Source organism: Agelaius phoeniceus, chromosome 34 (genome assembly GCF_051311805.1).
Source record: "Agelaius phoeniceus isolate bAgePho1 chromosome 34, bAgePho1.hap1, whole genome shotgun sequence".
Taxonomy (NCBI): Eukaryota; Metazoa; Chordata; class Aves; order Passeriformes; family Icteridae; genus Agelaius; species Agelaius phoeniceus.
Window position 1 is genome coordinate 1,064,154 of NC_135298.1, and position 22,120 is coordinate 1,086,273.

General features: G+C 55.6%; 1 protein-coding gene across 1 annotated transcript; it reads right to left on the reverse strand.

Moving 5' to 3' along the window:
• Positions 1-980: 980 nt before the first annotated feature.
• On the reverse strand, positions 981-21,262 carry LOC143696394 (serine/threonine-protein kinase pim-1-like). The gene is made up of 6 exons (XM_077192528.1): positions 21,250-21,262; positions 14,385-14,491; positions 14,218-14,268; positions 13,648-14,014; positions 12,827-13,003; positions 981-1,003 (listed from the first exon to the last, which is right to left on the reverse strand). The coding sequence occupies exons 1-6, from the start codon at positions 21,260-21,262 to the stop codon at positions 981-983; spliced, it is 738 nt and encodes a 245-aa protein (XP_077048643.1).
• Positions 21,263-22,120: the final 858 nt, after the last annotated feature.

A 22,120-nucleotide genomic window follows, 5' to 3' on the forward strand; every position in this document is an offset into this window, starting at 1 on the left:
GTCACCCTGTCATGTCACAATCTGTTTTGTGACGTCACAGCCTGCTCTATGATGTCACACAGCCACCAGGTGATGTCACAACCCACTCTCTCGTGCCACAGAGCCACCCTCTGCGATGGCAGACTCTGCTCTATGGCCTCATATCCTGCTCTGTGATGTCACAGCCAGCTCTGTGATGTCACAGCCAGTTCTGTGATGTCACCACCCCCTCAGTGATGTCACAAAACCCTCAAGAACTCAGCTATAATAAAACACTGAAGTTTCTTGTACTTTGAAGAGATCCCTGTCACGGACACAACTGAGAAAGCGTCCCCAGGTTCCAGCTAGAGCAGAACACTGCAGGCGGTGATGCCAGGTGGGCACAAGCAAGGCAAAGGTGTCTCTGGTGCTGAGCACACCTGGATGTGTTTCAGGAATGCAAAGGGCCAAGGCCTGAGCCCCAGGGCCTGGCCAGGCAGATCCTGTCCCTCCCTCCTGGCTCAGGGCTCTTCCCGGGATGGGCACTGGCATGTGGGGATGTGCAATGCCAGGGGCAGGAGCGTGGGGTGGCCCCTGCCAGGCTGCTGAGCAGGGACAAGGAGGCCATGAGGCCCCAGGCCTGCAAGGGTCACTTGTCCCCTCCTGGCCCCAGGCCCAGCAGCCATGGCCAAAGTGCTGCCCAAGCTGGCTCTGGCAGGGCTGTCTTGCAGCTGCTGCCCATCCCTGTGCCCTGTGCAGCCCAGGCTGTCCCACGGTGTCCCTGCCCTGGCCTCTGTCCCTGCAGGCTGTCGGCATCCCCCGGCTGCCCCACCTGGCTGGGCCCTTCCTTTGCTGACAGCTCTGCCTGGCCACTGCATGGTGTTTGCAGGGATTGAGCAATTAGGGCAAAGCTGTATCGCACTGTCTGTAAGGGGAGGAGTTCCTTAATAAGTACAGTAGGATATGATATAATATAGTAGAATAAAGCCATGGATCAGCCTTCTGCAATCATGGAGACAATGCTAATTATGACCTGGCTGGGAGCCTGCAACAACAGGCAAACACTGCAGCACTGATAAACAGAGGTACAGCCAGGGGAGGGAGGCAGGTGGAAAAGGCTTTGTGCTGTCCCTGCTCTGAGGGGATGCTCAGCACAGCCTGAAGTTCTGCACATAGGAGAAAACAACAATGAACACAGAACAGCCAAATGATAAACAGGCACCAACAGCAAGAAGCCCAAGTTCCCTGGGGTTGGAAGTTGAGGATCTGGGGGATTTCACAGAAGAACTGGCCCAGGGCATTGCCATGGCACAGGGGCAGGGAAAATGTATTGGCCATGTGCAGCAGAGCAGTGAGAAAGCCCCAGGCCCAGGCAGCTGCTGCCATGTGGGCACAAGCTCTGCTGCCCAGCAGGGTCCCGTGGTGCAGGGCTTTGCAGATGGACACGTAGCAGTTGGAGCACGTGAGGGTCAGGAATGAAAGCTCTGCTGTGATAAAGAACAAAAAGAAAAAGACCTGTGCAGCACATGCTGAGTAGGAGATGGTGCTGGAGTCCCAGAGGGAATTGTGCATGGCTCTGGGCACAGTGGTGCAGATGGAGCCCAGGTCAGGGAGGGCCAGGCTGAGCAGGAAGAAGAACATGGGCGTGTGCAGGTGGTGGCCGCAGGCTACGGCGCTGATGATGAGGCCGTTGCCCAGGAGGGCAGCCAGGGAGATGCCCAGCAAGAGGCAGAAGTGCAGGAGCTGCAGCTGCCCCGGCTCTGCCAATGCCAGCAGGAGGAAGAGGCTGATGCAGCTGCTGTTGGACATTTGCTGTGGCTGCACATGGGCACCTGTTCATGGAGAAAAGGACAGTGAAGGGTTAGAGGAAATACCTGTAACCAAAATCAAAGCCACTTCCCACACACCCTCCTTTGTAACACACACGGACATGCTCTTGTGTTTCAGAGTTCTGATGTTTTCTTTTTAAGCTCCTTCCATGGACTTCCTGGTACTCTTGGATATCAGAAACCCTGAGCATTTCTGCTGCCCTCTGGTAGAACAGAGTGATTTCCCTGAGGCAAGATAATGAGTGCAGACTGGGGGCAGATGATCTGTCACTTCATTCTGTTTGCAGTTCCTCTGGGCTTTCACTTTGCTCAGCTGGAGGATGTTCACACTCCCACGTTCCTCTTACAAACCCCAGGTGCTGTGAGAGCAGATGGATCCAGCAGAGCCCAGCTCCACCTTTGTAGCCAAGGACTCACGTTGCTCATTCCACCAGCCCAGCAGCATTTTCAGTGTCACAACACCTCTGCCTTTGCCCATGGATGTTATCACTCAGAGATGCTCCAGGACAGGTTTGCACGCTGGGGTGAAGCTCCCAGCCTGGACTGAAATGTCAGAGGGACTTGCACGTGTCCTTCTGCTGGCATTGGCTGAAGGGAGATGCAGCTCCTTCCCTGGCTGCCCTGACAGCATTGCCCAGAGCCGGGCCCTGGGGACAGCGTCACCCTGAGCCAGCTGTGCCCCTCCAGAGCCCCCAGGGCCGGGCAGCTGCTCCCAGCCCTGTGCTCTGCAGAGGGAACTGGGCCCGGGGCTGCAGAGCTGCCCCACGGCTCTGCTGCAGCTCTGCCTGCACAGGAGGGGCTGCACACCTTGGAGCCCCGGGCCTGAGGGCAGAGGCTTGGCTGGGGCACAGGAGGGAGGGGGCTTGTTCAGAGGCAGGGGCTGCACTGCAGGGGATCCTGTGCACATCTCTCAACTCTCCCTGCCACAGCATTGCTGGGTTCTGTTTTCTCTCCTTCCCTGATCTTCTCTCTGCCTCCTGGAGATTTTCCTCCTGCAGGGGTTTCCCTGTGCCTGATCTCTCCCTGCAACAACTCACAGAGCCCAAAGCTCTGTGCACTCTCCTTGGCCTGACAGAACCCTGCCTGTTTGCAGGGCACTGCCTGGGGGCAGCTTCTCTTTGCAGCTTGGAGAAAGGACAGCTCAGACTGAGCCTGATGGCTCCAGCAAAGCTGCTGCTGCTGCTGTCCATGGGCACAGTGGCTGAAGGCACATTAGGGATCTCCTGTGAACCTGCTGGTCACTAGAAGGAACAGTTTGGTGGTCTCAGGCACCACTTGCCAAAATTCAGAACTAATAATTCATAATCATCCTTTAATAATTATCCCCCCTCCCTGCCACTCTCCAGTAGCAGGAATCTGAAGACAAAGTCTTAGGAAATTGCCTCATTTTAATCAAAATCCTTGTCTTGGAAATATTCTGTGACTGCTCAGCATGTGAGAGCTTCATGAGCATTTCAGCTCCCCTGCAGCAGAAATCCTCAGAGATGCACTGCCAGAGTCTGCAGGCATTGGGATGTTGCAGCTTTAGGAGATCAGTGCAGGAGCTGCAGCTGCATTGTCCTGCAGCCAGAGGTTGCTGTGCCAAGGGCTGGCAGTGATTGTGCCCCAGGCCCTTCCCAGCCCCTTCCCAGCCCTGCCTGCTTGAAGCTCTCTGTGCCTCTGTGCTGTGCCCGGGCTGGCTGCAGGCAGTGCCCCAGCCCTGCTGGGCTGTGCACAGGAGCTGCTCCTGCCCAGAGCTGTCTCTCTGCAGCTCTGCTGCCCCTGCCAGGAGCTGCCTCTGGGCCAGGAGCCCGGCCCAGCTCAGCTGCACAGACACAGCACAAGGACTTTAGGAGCCTCTGGGGCTTTGTGCTCAGGCCCTGAACATCAGTCCCTGAGAGGGAGCTGAAGAAGCCTCTGCAGAACTCCAAGTCACAATCCAACTCCAAAGTTTCTGGGACTTGTAGTGGCTCCCACTGAGGGACACGACAGAGAAAGTGTCCCCAGGCCCCAGGCAGAGCAGAGAACTGGAGGCACTGATGGCAGCTGGGGACAAAGAGAAGCCAAGGCTTGGTGCCCTGGGGCACAGCAGGGTCTGTGCCAGCAAGGGCTGGGAGGAGACACCTTGTGCTGAGGCCCTGGGGCCTCCTGGCCCAGCCCCAGCCTGGCTGGGCACTGCCAGCCCCTTGTCCTGCCCTCTGCATCCCCCCCTAGCCCACATCCCAGTGGCCTCAAGGATCTGCTGCAAGGAGTCCCTGGGGAGCCTTGCTCAGCAATGGCCCTGGCGGCTCCTGAATGCTCCCTGCAGGGGCTGCAGCTTTTTCAAAGGACTTGGGGTTTGGCTTTGGCCTTGCAGTCTCTGAGAGCTTTGTGCAATCATGGCCTCCAATTACCTGCTGTAATTAGTCCCTGCAGGGGCTCTGTCAGTAACACCACTCAGTGGGGCTCATGAATGCTTCAAGGTACTTCAGTTCTTTTAAGGTACTTGGTGTTTCCCTTTGGATCCAGACTCTGGGAGAGCTTTGTGCAATCATGGCCCCAATTATCTGCGTTAATGAGTCCCTGGAGAGCTTTGTACTGACACTCAGTGGGGCTCATTCATGCTCTGAGACACTCAAGGTGTTGAAGGTACTTTGGATTTTCCTTTCCACACTGAGTGTCTGAGAGGTTTTTGTGCCATCCTGGCCACCAATTCTCTCCTCCAAGGAGTCCATGAGGAGCCTGTGTTGGACAGGGACCTCAGTGGGAGCCATGAATGCCTGGAGACACTTTGGGTGTTTCCTCTGACTCTGACTCCTGGCAAGGTTTGTGCAATCTCCTCCCAGGCCCTGAGGTTCAAGGGCTCAGCTCCAAATGCACAGTGAGGCTCATGAGGATCAAGCAAGTCCTGACAAACCATGGCTCTGCCTTGATTTCCCTCTGCTCCTGTGCAGTTCATTAGGAGGGTTTCCTTTCAAAGTTATGGAGAAATAGTTCAAAGAGCTTCTAGGAAATATGTATTCCTATTTGAAAGGGTGTCTTTTATTGCTGTTCCCATTACACAAGAAGTGACTGCAGCATTCGGTGACTGATATTGATGCAGGGACTGTCCTAAGGAGGTCTGGCCTGCTCAGAGAAGCTGTGCCTTGAGCTCTGAGCCAGTGTGGACAACCTTGCTCCACATTCCCCAAGCCCATGGTGTCTCTCCTCACTCACCTGGGAGCTGCTTTGCTTGGAGAAGTGGCTGCACTCGGCAAAGAGGGATTTCCCTTCTTTGAGTTTTGAAGCCATCTAAAACTCCTGAGTTTCCCCATTGCAAACAGACATCCTCCTCAAGTGTGTGCCAAGCCCAAGGTGGCACCAAGAGCACTCCAGCCCTGCCCTGGGCCAGCTGTGAGGGTGGATCATCATCCCAACAGGCAGTGGGCCATTGCAAGGGGCTGTTGCCATGGACACTGCAGGGACCCCAGTGCTGGGTTTGGGTGCCATGGCAACCGCCATCAGTTCAGGTTTCCTTGGAAAGCAGCCCCAGGAGCCATTTCTGCAGCCAGGTTCCATGGCCCCTTGTCTGCAGAGCTTCTGCTGCCCTGGGCTGCCATGGCAACCCTGAGGCCAAAGCGGTGCCAGGGCTGTTCCAGGCACAATTGCAGTGACAGTGGTTGGTGCCAGCAGGTGCCATGGCAACGGCCACGGGGACCCGTTCCTTGGTTTGGTGCCATGGCAAGCAATGCCCGGAGCCGTTGTGATGGTTGGTGGGCATGGAAAGCTGCCCTGGGCCCCTTGCTCAGGGCTGGTGTCAGTGCCCAGAGCCAGAGGGGATCCCTTGCTGGGGGCTGTGCCATGGCCACCTGCCCTGTGCCGCGCTGGCCGCTCGGGCACCAGGAACCAGCAGCCAAGGGCACTGCCAGGGCCAAAGGCCAGGTCAGCCAGACAGAAAGGGGCAGGGCTGGGCACTGTTTCCATGGCAAGCGGCACTGGGGGGGACACCTGGGGCACCTGGCCTGGCAGTTGCCATGGAAAGCCCTGGCAGGCACTGAGGGCACAGCCCCTGGCACTGAGACACTGCTGGGCCGGGTGCTGAGCACAGCGCTGAGCACGCAGAGATGGTTTTGTTCTTGCTGAGCTGCAGCACAGCCAAGGCCTGTCCTGCCCCTCGTCCAGCCATGCTGGGGAGGGGCTGGGGCTGCGGGGGAGCTTGGCAGGGGACACAGCCAGGACAGGTGACCCCAACTGACCCCGGGCACAGCCCAGACCAGAGCACATCATGCTCAGGCTATGAAGGGGGGAACAAGGAGCAAGGGGGCAATTTTGGAGGGAGGCTTTTTGCCTTCCCAGCTAACACTTAGGCAAGAGGGGGCCCTGTTTCACCAGTGGGCAGGGTCACTACCAAAGACACAGACACCAACTGAAGGAATTGTGGCATTTATATCATGCACAGCTGCAAAGCATTACACAAGGATAAGCTCAGCAAAGCACATCATCATTAGCAAAGAATTACAAAAGGATAAGCTCAGCAATCCATCAGAACTCATCATTACATTTTGATGACTAACCCCTTGGTCAAACACTAGAGGTGTTTGTGGCAGACAAAGATTCTGGCTGACTATCAAGGTACACCTTACAGACATCAGTAGTACTTCAGTGACACCGTTCTTCATTCTTTTTTCTCAATCTCCTTGGAGTTAGGAACAAGAATTCTGTTGTCCATGGAGCTGGCACCTTTTTAATTCCAGAATAATGCCCCCAGGCCCTTTGCTGTTCAGCTTTACCATGTTGTCTGGGGCTAACAAGGCTTGGGGGGCCCTTTCCCCTCTGGCTGGAAGGGGCCGGGTCCCAGTCCCTGAGGGGCTCCCAGGCTCCTGGATGCAATTCCTGTGCAAGTCCCTCAGTGTCACAGCAGCCTTCCCATGGAGCCCCGTGGATCAGAGCATTTGCCAAAGGGGCCCTTGGGGCAAACAGGGAGATTTGGTCTGGCAGCATGTGTAAAACAATATCCTGTCAGATCTACTTGTTCTCACACACAATCCTTGGCTGCAGGGACACATTCCCATTGCTCCTGCCCAGCTTTCAGGACTCAGAGTTGTCTTTCCCAGGAGCTGCTCCTTCAGCTGCCTCGGGAGGGCCATTTGGCCTCCGGACCCACACTCTGGCTCCATTATTAGGACTGCTGCATCCAAACCCTTTATCTCCACAAACGGTGGTGATTGCAGCTGGAGCTCCTTTTTTCACAATCGTTCTCAAAATTGCAATATCAATAATTGTGCTACCCTGTCATGGGGTTGAATAATCCAATCCTGGTCACTATTGTTTAACAGAATTACTGTAATTTCTCCTGGATATTCTGCATCAATTCCTCCTGCCATGACATGAACACTTTGCAAGGCCAAGCTCCAAGGGAGCAGTTACCAAAGCAAAGTGTCCTGGAGGAATCTGAATTCCTGTTTCAGTATTGATGGCTCTCATTTGCTTTGAATTTCTCCTCATTAATTCCAATGCATGAAGGCCCAGCCCTGCAGCCTCTGGGCTGGCCCTGCCAGGGGCCATCACAGCCAGAACAATTTCCCAGGCAGTCCAAGTCTCACTGCCCATGGTTGGATTTGCAAATTGGGGGCAGCCGTGCACAGCCAGGGGGTTTCCATTTCCCCCGTGGGCCATTGTTCAGGGCATGGAGCACATCTGGGAGATGGGTTCTCCATGGGCAAAGGTTCCCATCTCCTCATTTTATCAACTGCTCTTTTAACAACCCCTTCACCCGTTCAACCAATCCTGCAGCTTGTGCATAGTCTGGTACATGAAAAACCCTGCAGGCTTCATCCCTGTATTTTTCACAGCAACAGACAAAGCACTCTGCATCACAGTATCAGCAAACCCTGGGAAAATAGCCAATTTCCTCCCTTCCTCCTTTTTACATTGTATACAATCTCACATAGTTGACCACTGACATGAGGGTCCTGGCCAATCCTGTTCTGTAGGGTATTTAGTGTTACATCCCTGAGCAGCCAAAGCTACCAAATTAGTATTGTCAGCACTATTTCACATTATTATTATTTCATATGTAGATATACATATTGATATACATATAGACAGATAGATACAGACATATATATATAATATATATATATATAAATATACAAATACATATATACATATATTAAGGTCTTATTATACAATAAATACATATAGTTATTTAGTATATTGATATTTCACTGGTACAAATGCAGCTGAGCTCAAGATTAAAACCTTTTGCTCTTGCTCCATGTGGGAGCATTCCAACAATAATTGTTCCTTCTGAAGGTGCTGTTTCCAATGGACTCTTAACAAATTCATCTTTGTCTGCCCAAACCCACAAGTCCTTTTCCTTTTCCATGTGCAGTTTTTGGATGCATTTGAAGACATCCAGGGCTGCAGCTTCTTTTACCCGACTGCCCCACTGCTCCCACGGGGCTCCCACCTCAGCCCACTCCAGAGCCAGGGAACTCCAGGGAAGGGCTTCCCATCTGGGAATTTCTGATGGCACTGATGCCTCACATTGACATTGAACAAGTGACATTTGGTTGGGATCTGGCCAGACTGGGCCAGTTTGGTTTGACCAGTGGGCAAAGTCAGCACCAAAGACACAGACTCCAGCTGAAGGAATCAGTGTCATTTCCTGCAGTTCAGAGCAGCAAAGAATCACAAAAGGAGCAGCTCAGCAATGCACCCAATCATCCCCACCAAAGATTGCCTGCAGTGATTCAGAAAGATGCAGCAGCATTTACCCTCAGCCTTTCCCATCCCCCAGATGCGCACAGCAGCTGGGGAAGCTGTCACAGCCAAGGGCTGCAGAGCCACTCCTGGGCACTGGCAATTCCTGCAGGTGCCTCCAGCCCCAGCTGAGGCTCCAAGCCCGCTGGGAGAGGGCCCAGCTCTGACAGTGCTGCATGAACAAACTGACAGCACTGCTAGTGTGGCAACATCTGCTTTCATCCTCCTCTTGGCTCCCTCCCAAAGCCTGGCCAGGCCTCAAGGAGGAGCCAAGGCAGCTGACTTTGATCCTTCAGCCCCACACAAGGCCAGATGTCAGATTTCATGGCCTTCTCTGGCTTCTAAATACACAAAGGGCCATCCATGTTTCACTAAGGAGTGGCTACATCTATCACAGTGCTAATGACCATGCAGATCTCATCCGGGAGCAGATACAAAGATAACCTTTGCTTGGAAGGTTCCTCCAGAGGCCACCTTTGGCTCAGGGCCTGCTGTCCAGGCCTCACTCAGGGCTGCTGTGCAGGCCTTGGCACTTCAGGGACGTGCTTTAGTGCTGGGCTTGGCACTGCTGGCTGAGCGGCTGCACTGGGTGAGCTCAGAGGGCTTTTCCAACAGAAAGGATTCTGTGATTCCATGATGATATCCGCTGCATTCAGCTGGGGCTATTTCAGCAGCATTACTGCGCTCCAGAAGTTCCCTCTTGCCCAGCTCCTGTGGCCTGAGGCTTCAGCTCCTTCAGCTCCTGCTGCTGAGCTGCTCATGCTGAACGAGACCACTCGGAGAGACGAATCCAGTCCATCCAATTCCTTCTGGGACACGCAGAGGGGAGGCTGTGCAAACAGGAGCATTGTTTGCTGTGGCCTCCTCTCTGCCCTTCACGCCTTTCAGCGCTTTGAAGCAGCCAAGAGCTTTCTCCAAGAGTGCAATGGAGCAGCTGCTCCTGCTCGCGGGCCTGGCTCTTCCCAGTCTCTGCCCTTGCCTGCTTCTGTCCCTCTTGCTGTGCCCTCTGTTCCCCCAGGGCTGGCTGGCTGCTGCCCAGGACTGTGGCACTGGCCCAGCTCCAGTGCTCCAGAGCCTCCTTTCTGTGCCCTTGGAGCTGCCTGGGCACAGCAGCCTTTTCCATCTGCAAGCTCCCCATGGACAGGGAGTGCCCAGCTCCGTTCCTTGCACAGCCTCCAGGAGCCCAGGGCTGCCATCTCAAGTCCCTGCTGGCACTGGGGGCTCCCAGGTGCCTCAGGCTGCTCTGACACCGCTGCACACGGGAGGGAACAGGGCCAGGGGCTGTGCTGAAAGTCAGCTCCATCTGCTGCGGCTGCTGCTGCTGCTGCTGTTGCTGCTGCTGCTGCTGCTGCTGCTGCTGCTGTGGGGTCATTTGTGCAGCCCTGGCCCAGAGTCAGGGATCAGATGCTGCCAGTCTCTTCCAGCCCTGGCTGCTCAGAGGTTGGGCCTTGGAGCCTCAGGTGGCCAAAGGCAGCTGCTGCTGGGCCCTCTGTGTGTGCCCGTGTTCAGCAGTGCTGCTCCATCAGTCTGTGCCCAGCAACGGGGAAAAGCCTCAGCCCTGCAGGGCCAGGAGCTGCCGGGCTCTGCCTGAGCAGCTCAGCCAGCAGGAAGGGAGCTGCTCCACACAGGAACCAGGAGCAAAGGACACTCCTTTTGTAGGACATGTTTTCTATATAAAGGAAATAAAGGAAAAAGAAAAAAAACTATATAAAATGTGAAAGATGAAAACAAAACCCAAATGTTAGTGAAAAACTTCTGAAACTTTGCATTAAGAGGTAAATGATCTTTTTTAAAGGGGAACTCAGTTATTTACATTGTAAATGTGCTGATGGCATGGATCTTACTGACCTCAGCAGCCTTTGAAAAGATTCTGGGCTTTGTTTCCAACATTGCCATTTGAAATTGTGCTCAAAGCAAGAGGAAATTGCTTTGTGCCCTTCCCGCTCCAAGCAGGACTGGGAATGGAAACTCTGTCAAAGCCCAAATCCTTTAGAAGATGCCCTTCCTTCTCAGCCTGGGAAGGAGCTGCACATTCCCTTTGAAACTGTCAGGGATTTCTTAGAGACACCAAGTGCCACTTAGGGCTTTTTGCTCTGGTTGGGCAGTGCAGAAGGGCAATTCTCCATCCATCAGCTCCAGACTGCGCTGCCTCAGGAACACGGCCCACTCGCCAGCTTTGGCCCACTCAGGCACTTCTAGAGAGGGAAGAAAGTGCAATTGCACAATTCCAGCCAATCAAGAAGGAAGAATGGGACAGACAAACACCCTGTGCAGATCCAGGCGTTCAGCTGGGACTGTGGAGGGTTTGGGTTCTTGCCAATTGGATGTGTGTCCCCAGCTGCAATCTCTGGGCCTGCAGCAGAGTCTCACTCACCTGCCAAAGCAGAAAGCTCAGGCGCTGTGCTCGCAAGGGGCTCGTCTGATGCAAAGCTGTCAGAGCAATGGGAGGGCAGAGCCAGCCCAGCTGGGCCCAGGGCTGAGCCCAGCAGAGCCCTGGCAGAGCCCAGAGCAGCCTCAGCAGCCGCAGAGCCCGGCTGCAAGGAGAGAAAGCAGAAAGTGCCCCTCAGCTGAGGGCTCCTGTGCCCTTGTGCCAAGGCCTGCGGTGCCCAGGCCATGCTGGCTGTGCCCAGAGCTGTGCCCAGAGCTGCCCATCCCTGCTGCCTTGGGCAGCAGAGCAGGAGGGCAGGACATGTGCCCAGCCTGCAGCCAGCCACGGCACATCCAGCCCTCAGCAGCTGCCCAGAGCAGGATGCTCCTGTGCTCGCTGCCATCTCCCAAAAGCTCTGATCCCACCCTGCCAAGCACACAGGGACCCACCTCACGTCAGCCACGGCTGCAAGAAAAGCTGCTCCCAAACCACGTCCTCAGCCTTCTCCAAGGCCACCGCCCATCCACGCCACAGCTGCTCCCAAGCACTTCCCCATCCACACTGGACCACCTGGAACGCTTCCTCTGGAAAAACAAACAACACATTCTTGAAAAGAGATTAGAGACAAAAAGGGAAAACAAGAAAAACGGGAAAAACTCTTATCTCTGTCAGGGCCTTGAGGAAGGCCCAACTCCTACATGGTAGGGAAAAACCCAGCCATGGCTGAGGGAAGCCCACACTTTCTCACTTCCACCCTGCACTGCCCCCCAAAATCACGGTGATCCCAAAGCAAACAAGGGCAGTGCAGCAGCCCAGCCCTTCCTTGCCTGCAGAGTAAAGCAGCCCCTGCACAGCTTCTGGAGTCCCACCTCTGCTCCCACCATGGGGCTTTGTTTGTGTCGGGCTGGCTGCCCCAGCCCCAGCCCCAGCCCAGGCCACGGTGGCTGCTGGGGGCTGTTGGCAGGGCCAGGAGCCCACTCCCATTTGTACCAGCCCAGCCCATGCCCCAGCCCTGCCAAAAGCAGCTGGGCAGCGACTGAAGAATGAGTTGCATCTGCCCCAGCAAAGGGGCAACCTTTGCTTCGCAGCCAGGCTGGGCCATGCCCAAATCTGGCAGCATTTCCCCGGGTGGGGACTCATCTGCAAATTCCCTGTGGAGTCTGGCTTTGAAGAAGGTGCCAGAATCAAAGTCCATCACCTTCAGCCTCCAGTGGCCAGGCTGAGGAAGAGCTTCTCATCCTTGGTGCCATCCTGGCTGTCTCCAGCAGCAGCAGCAGCAGCAGCAGCAGCAGCAGCATCCCCACCCGGTACAGCTTCTCCAGGGGCTCCTTCTCCTTCCCTGGGGGCAGACCAGGCTCTCAGGGCTCTGCCCAGGGCCCCAGCTGTCAGGGAACCAGCACAAGCAAAACCAGCTTGGATGGCGGCCACCAGTGCTGGGCAGAGCAGCTCAGCTGCAGAACAAGGGCTGCGTGTGCCCATCCCATGACCCCCGTGCAGTGACACAGGCAGCACAAAAAGGTCTGGGTTCCTTTGCTTCTGATTGCCAAGGCATGTGTGGAGCTGCAACTTACCAGGGCCCTGGATCAAAGTGTGCGTGTGGCTCTCTCCCTTCTTCTAGGGCCGAGGAATATCCTGCACCCAAGGATCAGAGAACAGGTCTTCTAATGTGGGTCTTTCCAAGGAGTTCACGGATAAACACCACCTGATCAGATCTTTGCACTCTGGGCAGAGAAAGCAGAACCTGCCGGTCAGCCAGAGAAGGCTCCTGTCTGCTTTGCCCCACTATTCCCATGCCCAGGCCTTGCTGGATGCGCTCAGGGCTGGGCCTAAACTTTCCTATCAATTCCCTGTTTTGGAGGAGAGCAGGACATGTGCCACCTCCTCAGCAGCTGCCAGAGCGGGATGCTCACGAGCCCGCTGCTGGCTCCCAGCACTGGGATTCCCCCCGTGCCCAGAGAAGAGGATCCACCTTGAGAGAGCCCTTGTGGCAGCGGGAGCTGGCCCCAGCTGAGGCTCCGGCCCCTCCTGAAAGGGTGCTCCCCGCAGACCATCTGGTGCAGCAGGATGCCCAGGGACCAGATCGTTGCTGCCTCGCCATGGTACCAGCCAAAGTGGGTCCATTCCGGGGGGCTGTAGGACGGTGTTCCTATGGAATACAGATGGAGTTCAGCAGGGGGATGCTGCTGCTCCCAGAGCCTGGCCCCAGCATCCCTGGGCCTGCGGGGGCTGCATCAGTGGCACACAGGGTGACCACTGCCCTCTCGCCAGCACCTGGGACTTGTGCACAAACTAAGGCTTGGAAAAGAAGCCACTGGTGTCAGAAGAGGGCAGAGGAAGCCCTGGCTAAGCCTGACCATGACAAGCAAAGGAAAAACCCTCTCTGTGCTGGGGAAAACATGCCCTTATTCTGCCTGTCTGCATTGCCCCTAAAATATTAGGAAGCCAAAGCAAACAGAGCGAGTTGAGCAGTGCAAGCCCTTCCTCTCGCCTGCACACCAAACTGGCGGGGGCACAGGTTCCGCCCCCCTCTCTGCTACCCCCACCCACGGGGGTTTTGGTCGGGCTGGCTGCCCCAGCCCAGCCCCAGTCCTGGGCAGAGTGGCTGGCAAAGGCTGCCAGCAGGGCTGGAAGATGGCTCCCCACCCAGCCCCGCTCTAAAGCAACTCAGCTGAAGACTCAGTCCCCTGACTGGCAGCAAAAGGGAGAATCCCCGCTGCCACAGCCAGCTTGGGCTGGGAGATGTTGGCCATGAGATCCCGGGACCAGGAGTACACCCTTACGTGGGCTCACCTGCAAAGTGGGTGTAGGCTGTCTCTTGCAGGTAGGTGCCACAGCCAAAGTCAATCAGTTTGGCCTGCCCGGTGGCCAGGTCAAGCACGATGTTCTCTGGCTTTATGTCCCTGTGCAGGACCCCGCAGCTGGTGCAGTGCCACACGGCCTCCAGCACCTGGCGGAACAGCTCCCGCACCACCTCCTCGGGCACGAACCGCCGTGCCCGAATGACACGATGCAGGTCCTGACACCGCTCTGGCCGCTCCATCACCATCACAATGTGCTTGGGCAGCTCGAACCACTCCAGGAGCTGCACCACGCCGGGGAAGCCAGTGGACACCTTGGCAAGCAGCACGATCTCCAGCGGGGCCCTGCTGCCGTCGGGCTGCGGGAGGAGCACGATGCCCTCAGTGGGGCCGATGCCGTGCCAGGCCTGGGGAAGCCCTGAGCCAGCCCGGGATGCTCTGCGCCCTGCGCTGCGCCCACGCCCGCTCCCCCTCGAGGCGTCCTGGCAGCTTCCACCGTGCCGGGCCTCGGCTCATCCCCGCCCGGCAGCCCCGGCTGCTGCCGCTGGCCCCGCTCACTCACCAGCTCGCCCCAGTGCCGGACGCGGTTCCGTGGCACCCTCTTGATGGCCACCTGCAAGCCAAGGACAGCAGCGGGCTCAGCTCGCCGCCCGCCCTGCCAAGCCCCATCCTCCTCCTCCTCCTCCTCCGCCCCCTCGTCCTGCGCCCGCCGCCGGCCCCGCCGCTCACCGGGGCGCCGTCCGAGAGCCGCGTGGCCGCGAAGACGCTGCCGAATCCTCCGCGCCCCAGCAGCGAACCCAGGCGGTAGCGCTCCTGCAGGGCCTCGGGCGCCGTCCCTGCGGGCGGGACGCGGCTGTCAGCGCTCGGCCCGGGGCCAGCAACGGCCCCCGAGCGCCCCTCAGCCGCCCCGGGCCGGCCATGCCCAGGCCTTCGCTCCTCGCAACGCGGCACGGGAGGCTCGGGGCCGGCGGCCGCGCTGCCGAGCGGCGGAGCTCGGGCCGGGGAAGCCGCAGCGGAGGCGGCGGCAGCGGCCGCGCCGCCTGTGTCCTCCGCGGGCCCCGGCAGGAGCCGGGGCCGGGGCCGGGCTCGGGGCTGGAGCCTGCCTCGGGGCCGGGGCCGGGCTCGGGCTCGGGCCAGGCGGAGGCGAAGGGCGGCGATGCCGCCCCCGCACACGGCACTGATGCCCGCCCAGCAGCGCCACCGCCAGTAGGGCCAGAGCCGGGCGGAGGCGAGACCGCGGCGGGACGGGCGGGGCCGGGCACGGGGCAGCCCCGCCCGGGGCCGGGGGCGGGCCGGGGGCATGGCCCGGCCCGGCAGGGGGAGAGGGAGGCGGGGACACGAGAGGGAGGCGGGGAGAGGAGAGGGACGCCGGGCGAGGGACCCCGGGAGAAGGGTGCCCGACAGCGGGAAAGGGAGACACAGAGACAGAAAGAGAGAAAGACCAAGAAAGAGAGACAGAGAAAGAAAGAGAGAAGGAGAAAGATCGTTATAGATTATCTGCTTTTGCTTCTTCTGTCGCTGTTGCCGCCGCTGCTGCCGCCGCCGCTGCCGCCGCTGCAACTGAAGCACCGGGGCCGTTCGTCCCCGTGTCCGTTCCCCGCTCGCCCCACGAGCCCCACGTTCGAGCCCCGCGCGCCCCGGGCACAGCCCCTGAGTCTGTCCAAACACGGGAACTTTGCAGCCTTGAGCCCAGGCGCAGAGCCCTGACTCCTGCACACTGGCACAGCAATCCCCTCGCTTGCTGCTCTGCATTGGCCTGGCTGAGGGGCAAACACTGGCGGGACACCTTCCCTTGGGCTAGGATTCCTACCTGAGCCAGCACTGCACTTACATCTCCAGTGTTGCCTTCCAGTAAAGACAGGGGAAGGAAATCTGTGTGTGCCTCATGGTATTTTAGAGTGTCTAAAAATCACTAAGCCACCGATCTTAGAGGTGCAGTGCATCTGGAATTACTGGGATGGAGAAGTAGTGCAACATGGAAAAGGGGAGCAGAGAAATAAATAGAGGGAAACATCTTGGATTGTTTCTTTCATTTACATTTCCCTTCTGGAAAGCTGTTTCAGTTTTCCAGGAATCTTCTCTTGTCTGCTCTTGCCAAGAATCTCTCCTGGAGAACAAGGTCAAGCTTCTGTCCCAAGATTTGCCACCAGCTGCAGCTTCTCTTGGCTTTCCACACTGCACAGTGTCTGCAGCAGGACTTTTGCAGGAAAGCAGGACAAATGTTTGGAGAACTTTACATGTCCTTTCTTTTCCTGGTGGGCTGGGGTGTTGTGCCACTGGTGAAGTTTCCATTGTGACTGTTTGTGCTGCTTTAGGGCAAATTTTGGGAGGAAACCTCCAAAAGGGGTCCCTCTAGAAAGCAAGTTCCAGTGGCCTCTCCCCCTACTAGTTCCAGAAAAAACTTCCCTGGAGAAAAGTGGAGAAAACCAGGTTATTTAACAAGTAAAGTATTCCCAAGCATGAAAAATGAATAATATTAAATGAAACCTCTGACTGTGCTGAAGAGTTGGCAAATTCAGAAAATCCTTTTTGTGGGTTGTAGTTGGCTCACTCGCTCTCTTCTAAGTCCCTCTGGTGCTGGAATGCAGCGTCCCAGACCTCAGTGGGCCACAGGTGTGAGCTGCAGGTGTTTTTCTGGGTTTTCAGTCCAGAGCAGGTTTAAACAGTTCCAAGAAAAAGGAAAGTCCCAGTCCCAGGAACTTCTCTGCCTAAGCTAGCTAAAACCAAATTGCTGGACCTGGGCTGTGAAGGCATGGGGAAATTTCCAAATCTGGGCACTGGCACTGCCAGCAAACACCAGATCTGGATGGTGCTGGAGCCAGAACCTGGAAATTTCCAACTTTTGGCTTTCTGTGCCAGCAAATCTCGGGACTTGGGCTGTGCTGGCACCAGGAAGTTTTCAGATCTGGGTGCTGGCGCTGCCAGCAAACACCAGATCTGGGTGGTGTCGTTGGCAGCGACAGAAATCTGCCGGATTTGGGCTCTGCTGGCACCGGGAAATTTCCAAATCTGGGTACTGGCACAGCAAACACAAGATGTGGGCGGTGCCAGAGCCAGTAGCAGAAAGTTGCCGGGTTTTGGATTTCTGTGCCAGCAAATTGCTGCCCTTGGGCTGTGTCAGAATAGGGAAATTTCCAGATCTGGGCACTGGCGGTGCCAGCAAACACCAGTGAAACCTTCTGGTCCTCGTCCGGACCATTGGCCAGTGGTTTCCCTGAGAACCAGCTCTGGCCACTTTACAGACAGAGACTGCTTTCATCTGCTTGTCTGGAAACAGAACTTTAATGAAGGCAAACACAACAAACAGGATGGCGTGCACAGTACACAGAGCAAAGCAGAAAAAAGCCTAGGCCCAGGGTCCTGCAGGGATATTTATACATTTATATATGGGGAGGGGTTAAGGTGGGATCTGAGGGAAGGATCCAAGAGGAAGGAAAGATTATGAATATTACAATTTTTGCAGTAAAATGTAACCAACGGTAGCAAAGAGAACTCAGAACTTTCTAGTAACAATCTGCATAACTGAACAAGAGGATTATGGGCGGGAGCTCCTGCTGACCCCAACTAAAGAGGGTTTTCCCACGGCCTTAAGCTGAGGTCTCCCTCTTCTTTTAAACCAAGCCCAACACACCAGATCTGGGTGGTGCCGGGTTTTGGCTTTCTTTGCCAGACAATTGCTGCATTTGGGCTGTGCTGGCACAGGGAAATTGCCAGATGTGGGCACTGGCGGTGCCAGCTCACCGCAGATCTGGGTGGTGCTGGTGCTATCACCAGAAAATTGCCAGGTTTTCTTTCTGTGCCAGCAAACTGCTGGACTTGGGCTGTGCTGCCACTGGGAAACTGCTGGATCTGGGCACTGGTGGTGCCAGCAAACACCGGATCTTGGCATTGCCAATGACGGTAGCAGGGAATTGCCAGATTTTGGCTTTCTTTGCCAGAAAATTGCTGGACTTGGCTCTGCCAGAACGGGGAAATATCCAGATGTGAGCACTGGCAGTGGCAGCAAACACCAGGTCTGGGCGCCTGTATTGGCATCAGGAAATTGCCAGATTTTGGTTTTCTGTGCCAGCAAATTGCTGGACTTGGGCTGTGCCAGCACTGGGAAATTTCCGGATCTGGGCACTTGTGCAGCAGGCACCAGATCTGGGTGGTGTGTTGTAGTGTGTTTTCATACATTGTAATACTTTGCGATAGTTTAGGTTTTGAATCCCCATATTTTTCCCAAATGGTTCATCCCAGATGGTACCCCCCTCCCTTTCCCTGTGTAATCCTTTGCCCTTGCTGAGATCATCCCCAAATCCCCACCCTGGCTCTCTGTCAATCACTCAGCATCCCATCCCCTCCCTCTAGAAGCTTCGGTCCAGGATGTCGAGTGATCAGCCAGAGGCCAGGGGTCAGCCCCCCAAGCCGTGCCCCATACGCTGTCCTAAATGTCCATCCCCCAGTACCCATCCCTTAGGGTCACTTCTTGGTTAGTCAAATGTTCTCTACTTTGGGTTTCCACCTCCCTTTAAATGTAACCTTGGCACATCTCCCGGGCTCTGGGCAGGAGGCCCCTGAGGTGTAGGGGCTCCTTTGGGACACCTGGAATAAAACCTTGGATTAACCCCTGCTAAGAGTGGGCCCTTTATCTTCTACCGCTGTCTCTGGTGTCTCTTGTGCTGCAAAGGCGGCCAGCCCAGGTGCCCTCAGTACCCTTGGGGCACAGAGAGTGTCTCCCCGCTGTCGGCCGTGTCGGGGCTGCCCCCGGTGTCTGCCGACTTGGGACTGACCCAGGGTTCCTGAGCGGCTCCCAGAGAGACAGAGACAGTGGTGCTGGTGGCAGCACCGGGAAGCTGCCGGGTTTGGGCTTTCTTTGCCAGAAAATGGCTGCATTTGGGTTGTGCCAGCACTGGGAAATTGCCAGATGAGGGCACTGGCAGTGCCAGCGCACACCAGATCTTGGTGGGGAATGTGCTGGCACTGGAAAATTGCCAAATGTGACCTTTCTGTGCCAGCAAACTGCTGGAATTGTGCTGTGCAGGCATCTGAAAAATTCCGGATCTGGGCACTGGCGGTGTCAGCACACACAAGATCGGAGTAGTGTAGGCACCAGGTATTTGCCTGGTTTTGGCTTTCTTTGCCAGCAAATTGCTGGACTTGGGCTGTGGTGGCACAGGGAAATGTTCAGATCTGGGCATGGGCGGTGCCATCAAACCCCAGGTGTGGGTGGTGACAGTCTTGGCACCAGGAAATTGCTGCGTTTTGTCTTCTTTTTCCAAAAAACTGCTGCACTTGGGCTGTGTTGGAACCGAGTATGTCCAGACTGGGGTACGGGCGGTGGCAGCAAACACCAGATCTTGGCATTGCCAGTGTCAGCAGTGGGAAATTGCCAGATTTTGGCTTTCTTTACCAGAAAATTGCTGGACTTGGCTCTGCCGGAACAAGGGAATTTCCAGATCTGGGCGCTGGAGGTGGCAGCAAACACCAGATCTGGGCAGTGCCAGACCCAGTAATGCTGGAAATGAATTTGTAGAGAATTTTTAAGGTTTGATAGAAGGTTTCTATAGTATGTAAGCAAGTGTTGTTGAAGGTTCCCCCCAGACTGCAGAACTTGCTGCAGCTGTGAGGGCATTTCGAACATTCCAACAACCCTTCAATTCAGTCACAGGTTCTGCATATGTCACTGGGATAGCAGAGCGGGCAGAGCATGCCCTGATCAAGGAAGTCCAAAATAAAAAATTCTACAGCTTGCTCTCTGAATTAATTTGGTTCATCTCCCACAGAGAGCAACCTTATCACATCCTGCACGTCCGGTAGCACACAGAGCTGCCAAGATACATCACTGAGGGCAACTGGAGAGCAGACTTGTTAGCAATGGCAGCAAGTGCCACCCACATTTCCCCCGCTGCACCACATGTCTTTCAACAGGCTCGTCTAAGCCATGCATTCTTCCCTCAGAATGCTCCAGCTTTAGTAGGTCAATTTAAGATTTCCAGAGACCAAGCCAAGGCAATTGTCTCCACCTGCCCCAATTGCCAATCCCTCGCCCTCCCTACCATGGGGACAAAACGAAGAAAATTACAGTGACAACTAACTTGACCATTCATGTTTCCATCAGTGCTCAAACAGTCGATACCTGACTCACTGGAGGACCAGATGGCCACTCCCAGGACACCCCGAAATACCTTAACAGCTGCTGCCAGCATCACTGTGCTCCTGTGCATCCAAACAGCGGTTGGATGGGTCATGCCACAACCAACAGAAAACCTATGGGTCACACTGGGGAAATCTCTCAAGCAGGATAACTTTTGCATGGCCATGGGAGGTGCAAAAGACCCGCTGTCTACATGTCTGGTGGGAATCCCCCTGTCACCAAATGAATATGCCTGTGCAGGTAAGAAGCCCACCCTGGTAGACACCTGGGACGAGTGGATGAAGATCTTACCCCATGCACCACAGGACCTCCAAGAACGAGACCTACCGGGCTCCTCAAAGCGACTTCTTGTGTCAACTTTTTCTACAAGCCACCCCAACAAAATTGGCATGAGAAATCTGAACCACAGATGATAGTGAGAAAAGATATATCACCAAATGATAAGAGATACAATGATGTTGACTGGTGCAATTATACTGCCAAAACATTATCTAAGTCCTCTCCGTTTCCCAGAGTGCTTCCCAAGGGAGTGTTTCTCATCTGTGGTGACAGGGAGTGGGCAGGGATCCCCTCGAAGATCAAAGGGGGCCCCTGCAGTCTTGGCCAGCTTACTACCCTCACCCCAAACACTACCCAAATTAAAAATTGGAAACAAGAAACTCAATTGGTGCCCTAGAAAAGATCGTACTCCCAATTCTATCAAAATTGTGATGGCCAAATTTATAATTGGGGAAGACGAAGAGGGTCGCTGTTTCCATCTTTCTACCATGGGTTGCAGCTGTGAAGGCCCTCAGTGAGCTTTCTCACCTGGAGTGCTGGCTTAGTAAGCAGACCAAGGCTACATCCGCTGCCTTATCAGACCTTCTAGCGGACGAGGAAAGCACCAGACATGCCACCCTTCAGAACAGAGCGGCCATTGACTTCCTGCTGCTCTCCTATGGCCATGGTTGTGAAGATTTCAAAGGACTTTGTTGTTTTAACCTTTTATGGAAAAGCACATCGATCCAGGCCACCATCAAACAAATGCCAGAGCAAATGAAGACTCTTCTTACTGAAAATAAAGTTGTGGACATGATGGACAAAACTCTCATGCAGTGGGGCCTTCCTGTGTGGGTGGCCCCCATTCTTACAAGTTTATTGGGGGTCCTTCTCATAGTTGTTATCATTTCAGCACCACTGATGTGTTTTAAGAAAAGAATTGACAAAACACTGAGAAATGTTTATTTAATAAATAAAAAAGGGGGAGATGCAGGACACAGCCATGGAGAAGACGAACCTGGAATACCATGGGAGGACACCACTGTTTAAGTTAAGGTGAGAGACTGGTGCAATTCCCCATGGTTCTTTGCTTGTCAATGTGAATGTGCTGTTCTCAATCGACTGCTGCTCATCCCCCAGTTCCAGAATGTTCTGTACTCCCCGTTCCTCCATTGGCTTTCCCTGAGAGACCCCTCCCACTCTGCTCCCCCATTGGTGCGTCCCGTGTCACCCCACCTTAACTCCAGTCCTGACTCCCTTCCCCATTGGATAATTTGTACCCTGAGCCCTCCTGCCTTCCTCCAGTTATATACCCTGGCCCCAGCCCTGCTCCTGGCTCTTTGCCTCTGGTTCCCTTCAGCAGAGGTTGTGTTCCTGCTTGCTCCTGTTTCTCTCTTCACCCTCACTTCACCCGGGCCCTTGGATTTTCCCTTGATAAACCCGGCTGGATCTGCTCTGCGAGGAGTCCTCTCGTCCCTCTGGTGAGGCTTTGATTGCACCATCCGGGCTCAGGCGTCTGCTGGGCTGGGGCAGTTGTCAAGGCAGCCCCAAGTGGAGCCGCTTTCGGTGCTGCAGGCGCCTGACAGCGCCTGCCTGGGGAAGCTGCTCTGGCCACCCGCAGCAACCAATTCCTTTTCCCAGGCAGCAGCTCCCAGCGTCCTCCTGCGAAGCCCAGAGAGAGAGGGAGCAGCTGCCCTCAGCCCTGTCCTTTACCGCATCCCAATTCTCATGTAATGTCCCCCTGGGAGAGAAACTGCCAGAGAAGAGAAGTGCGACCAGATCCCCTCCTCCCCTGAGCTTGAACACTTCTTTTGTTTCTTAAGGACCCAGTCTTATCAGAGCAGTGGTGTTGCACTGACAGCTGGGACACCAGCAGGGGATCACCCCACAGTGCCCAGTGTGCACCAGGCTCAACAAGGTCTCCTTCCCCCCTGATTCCACCAGGCCTCTTCCCTTGGCTGTGGTTTTGCTGGATAGTGGGTCAGGACAGTGAGGATCTCCTTCATCCATTCATTCACTGTTGAGGGTCTTGCAGACACTTCCTCAATTTCTCTCCAAGGTGACCTCAGAA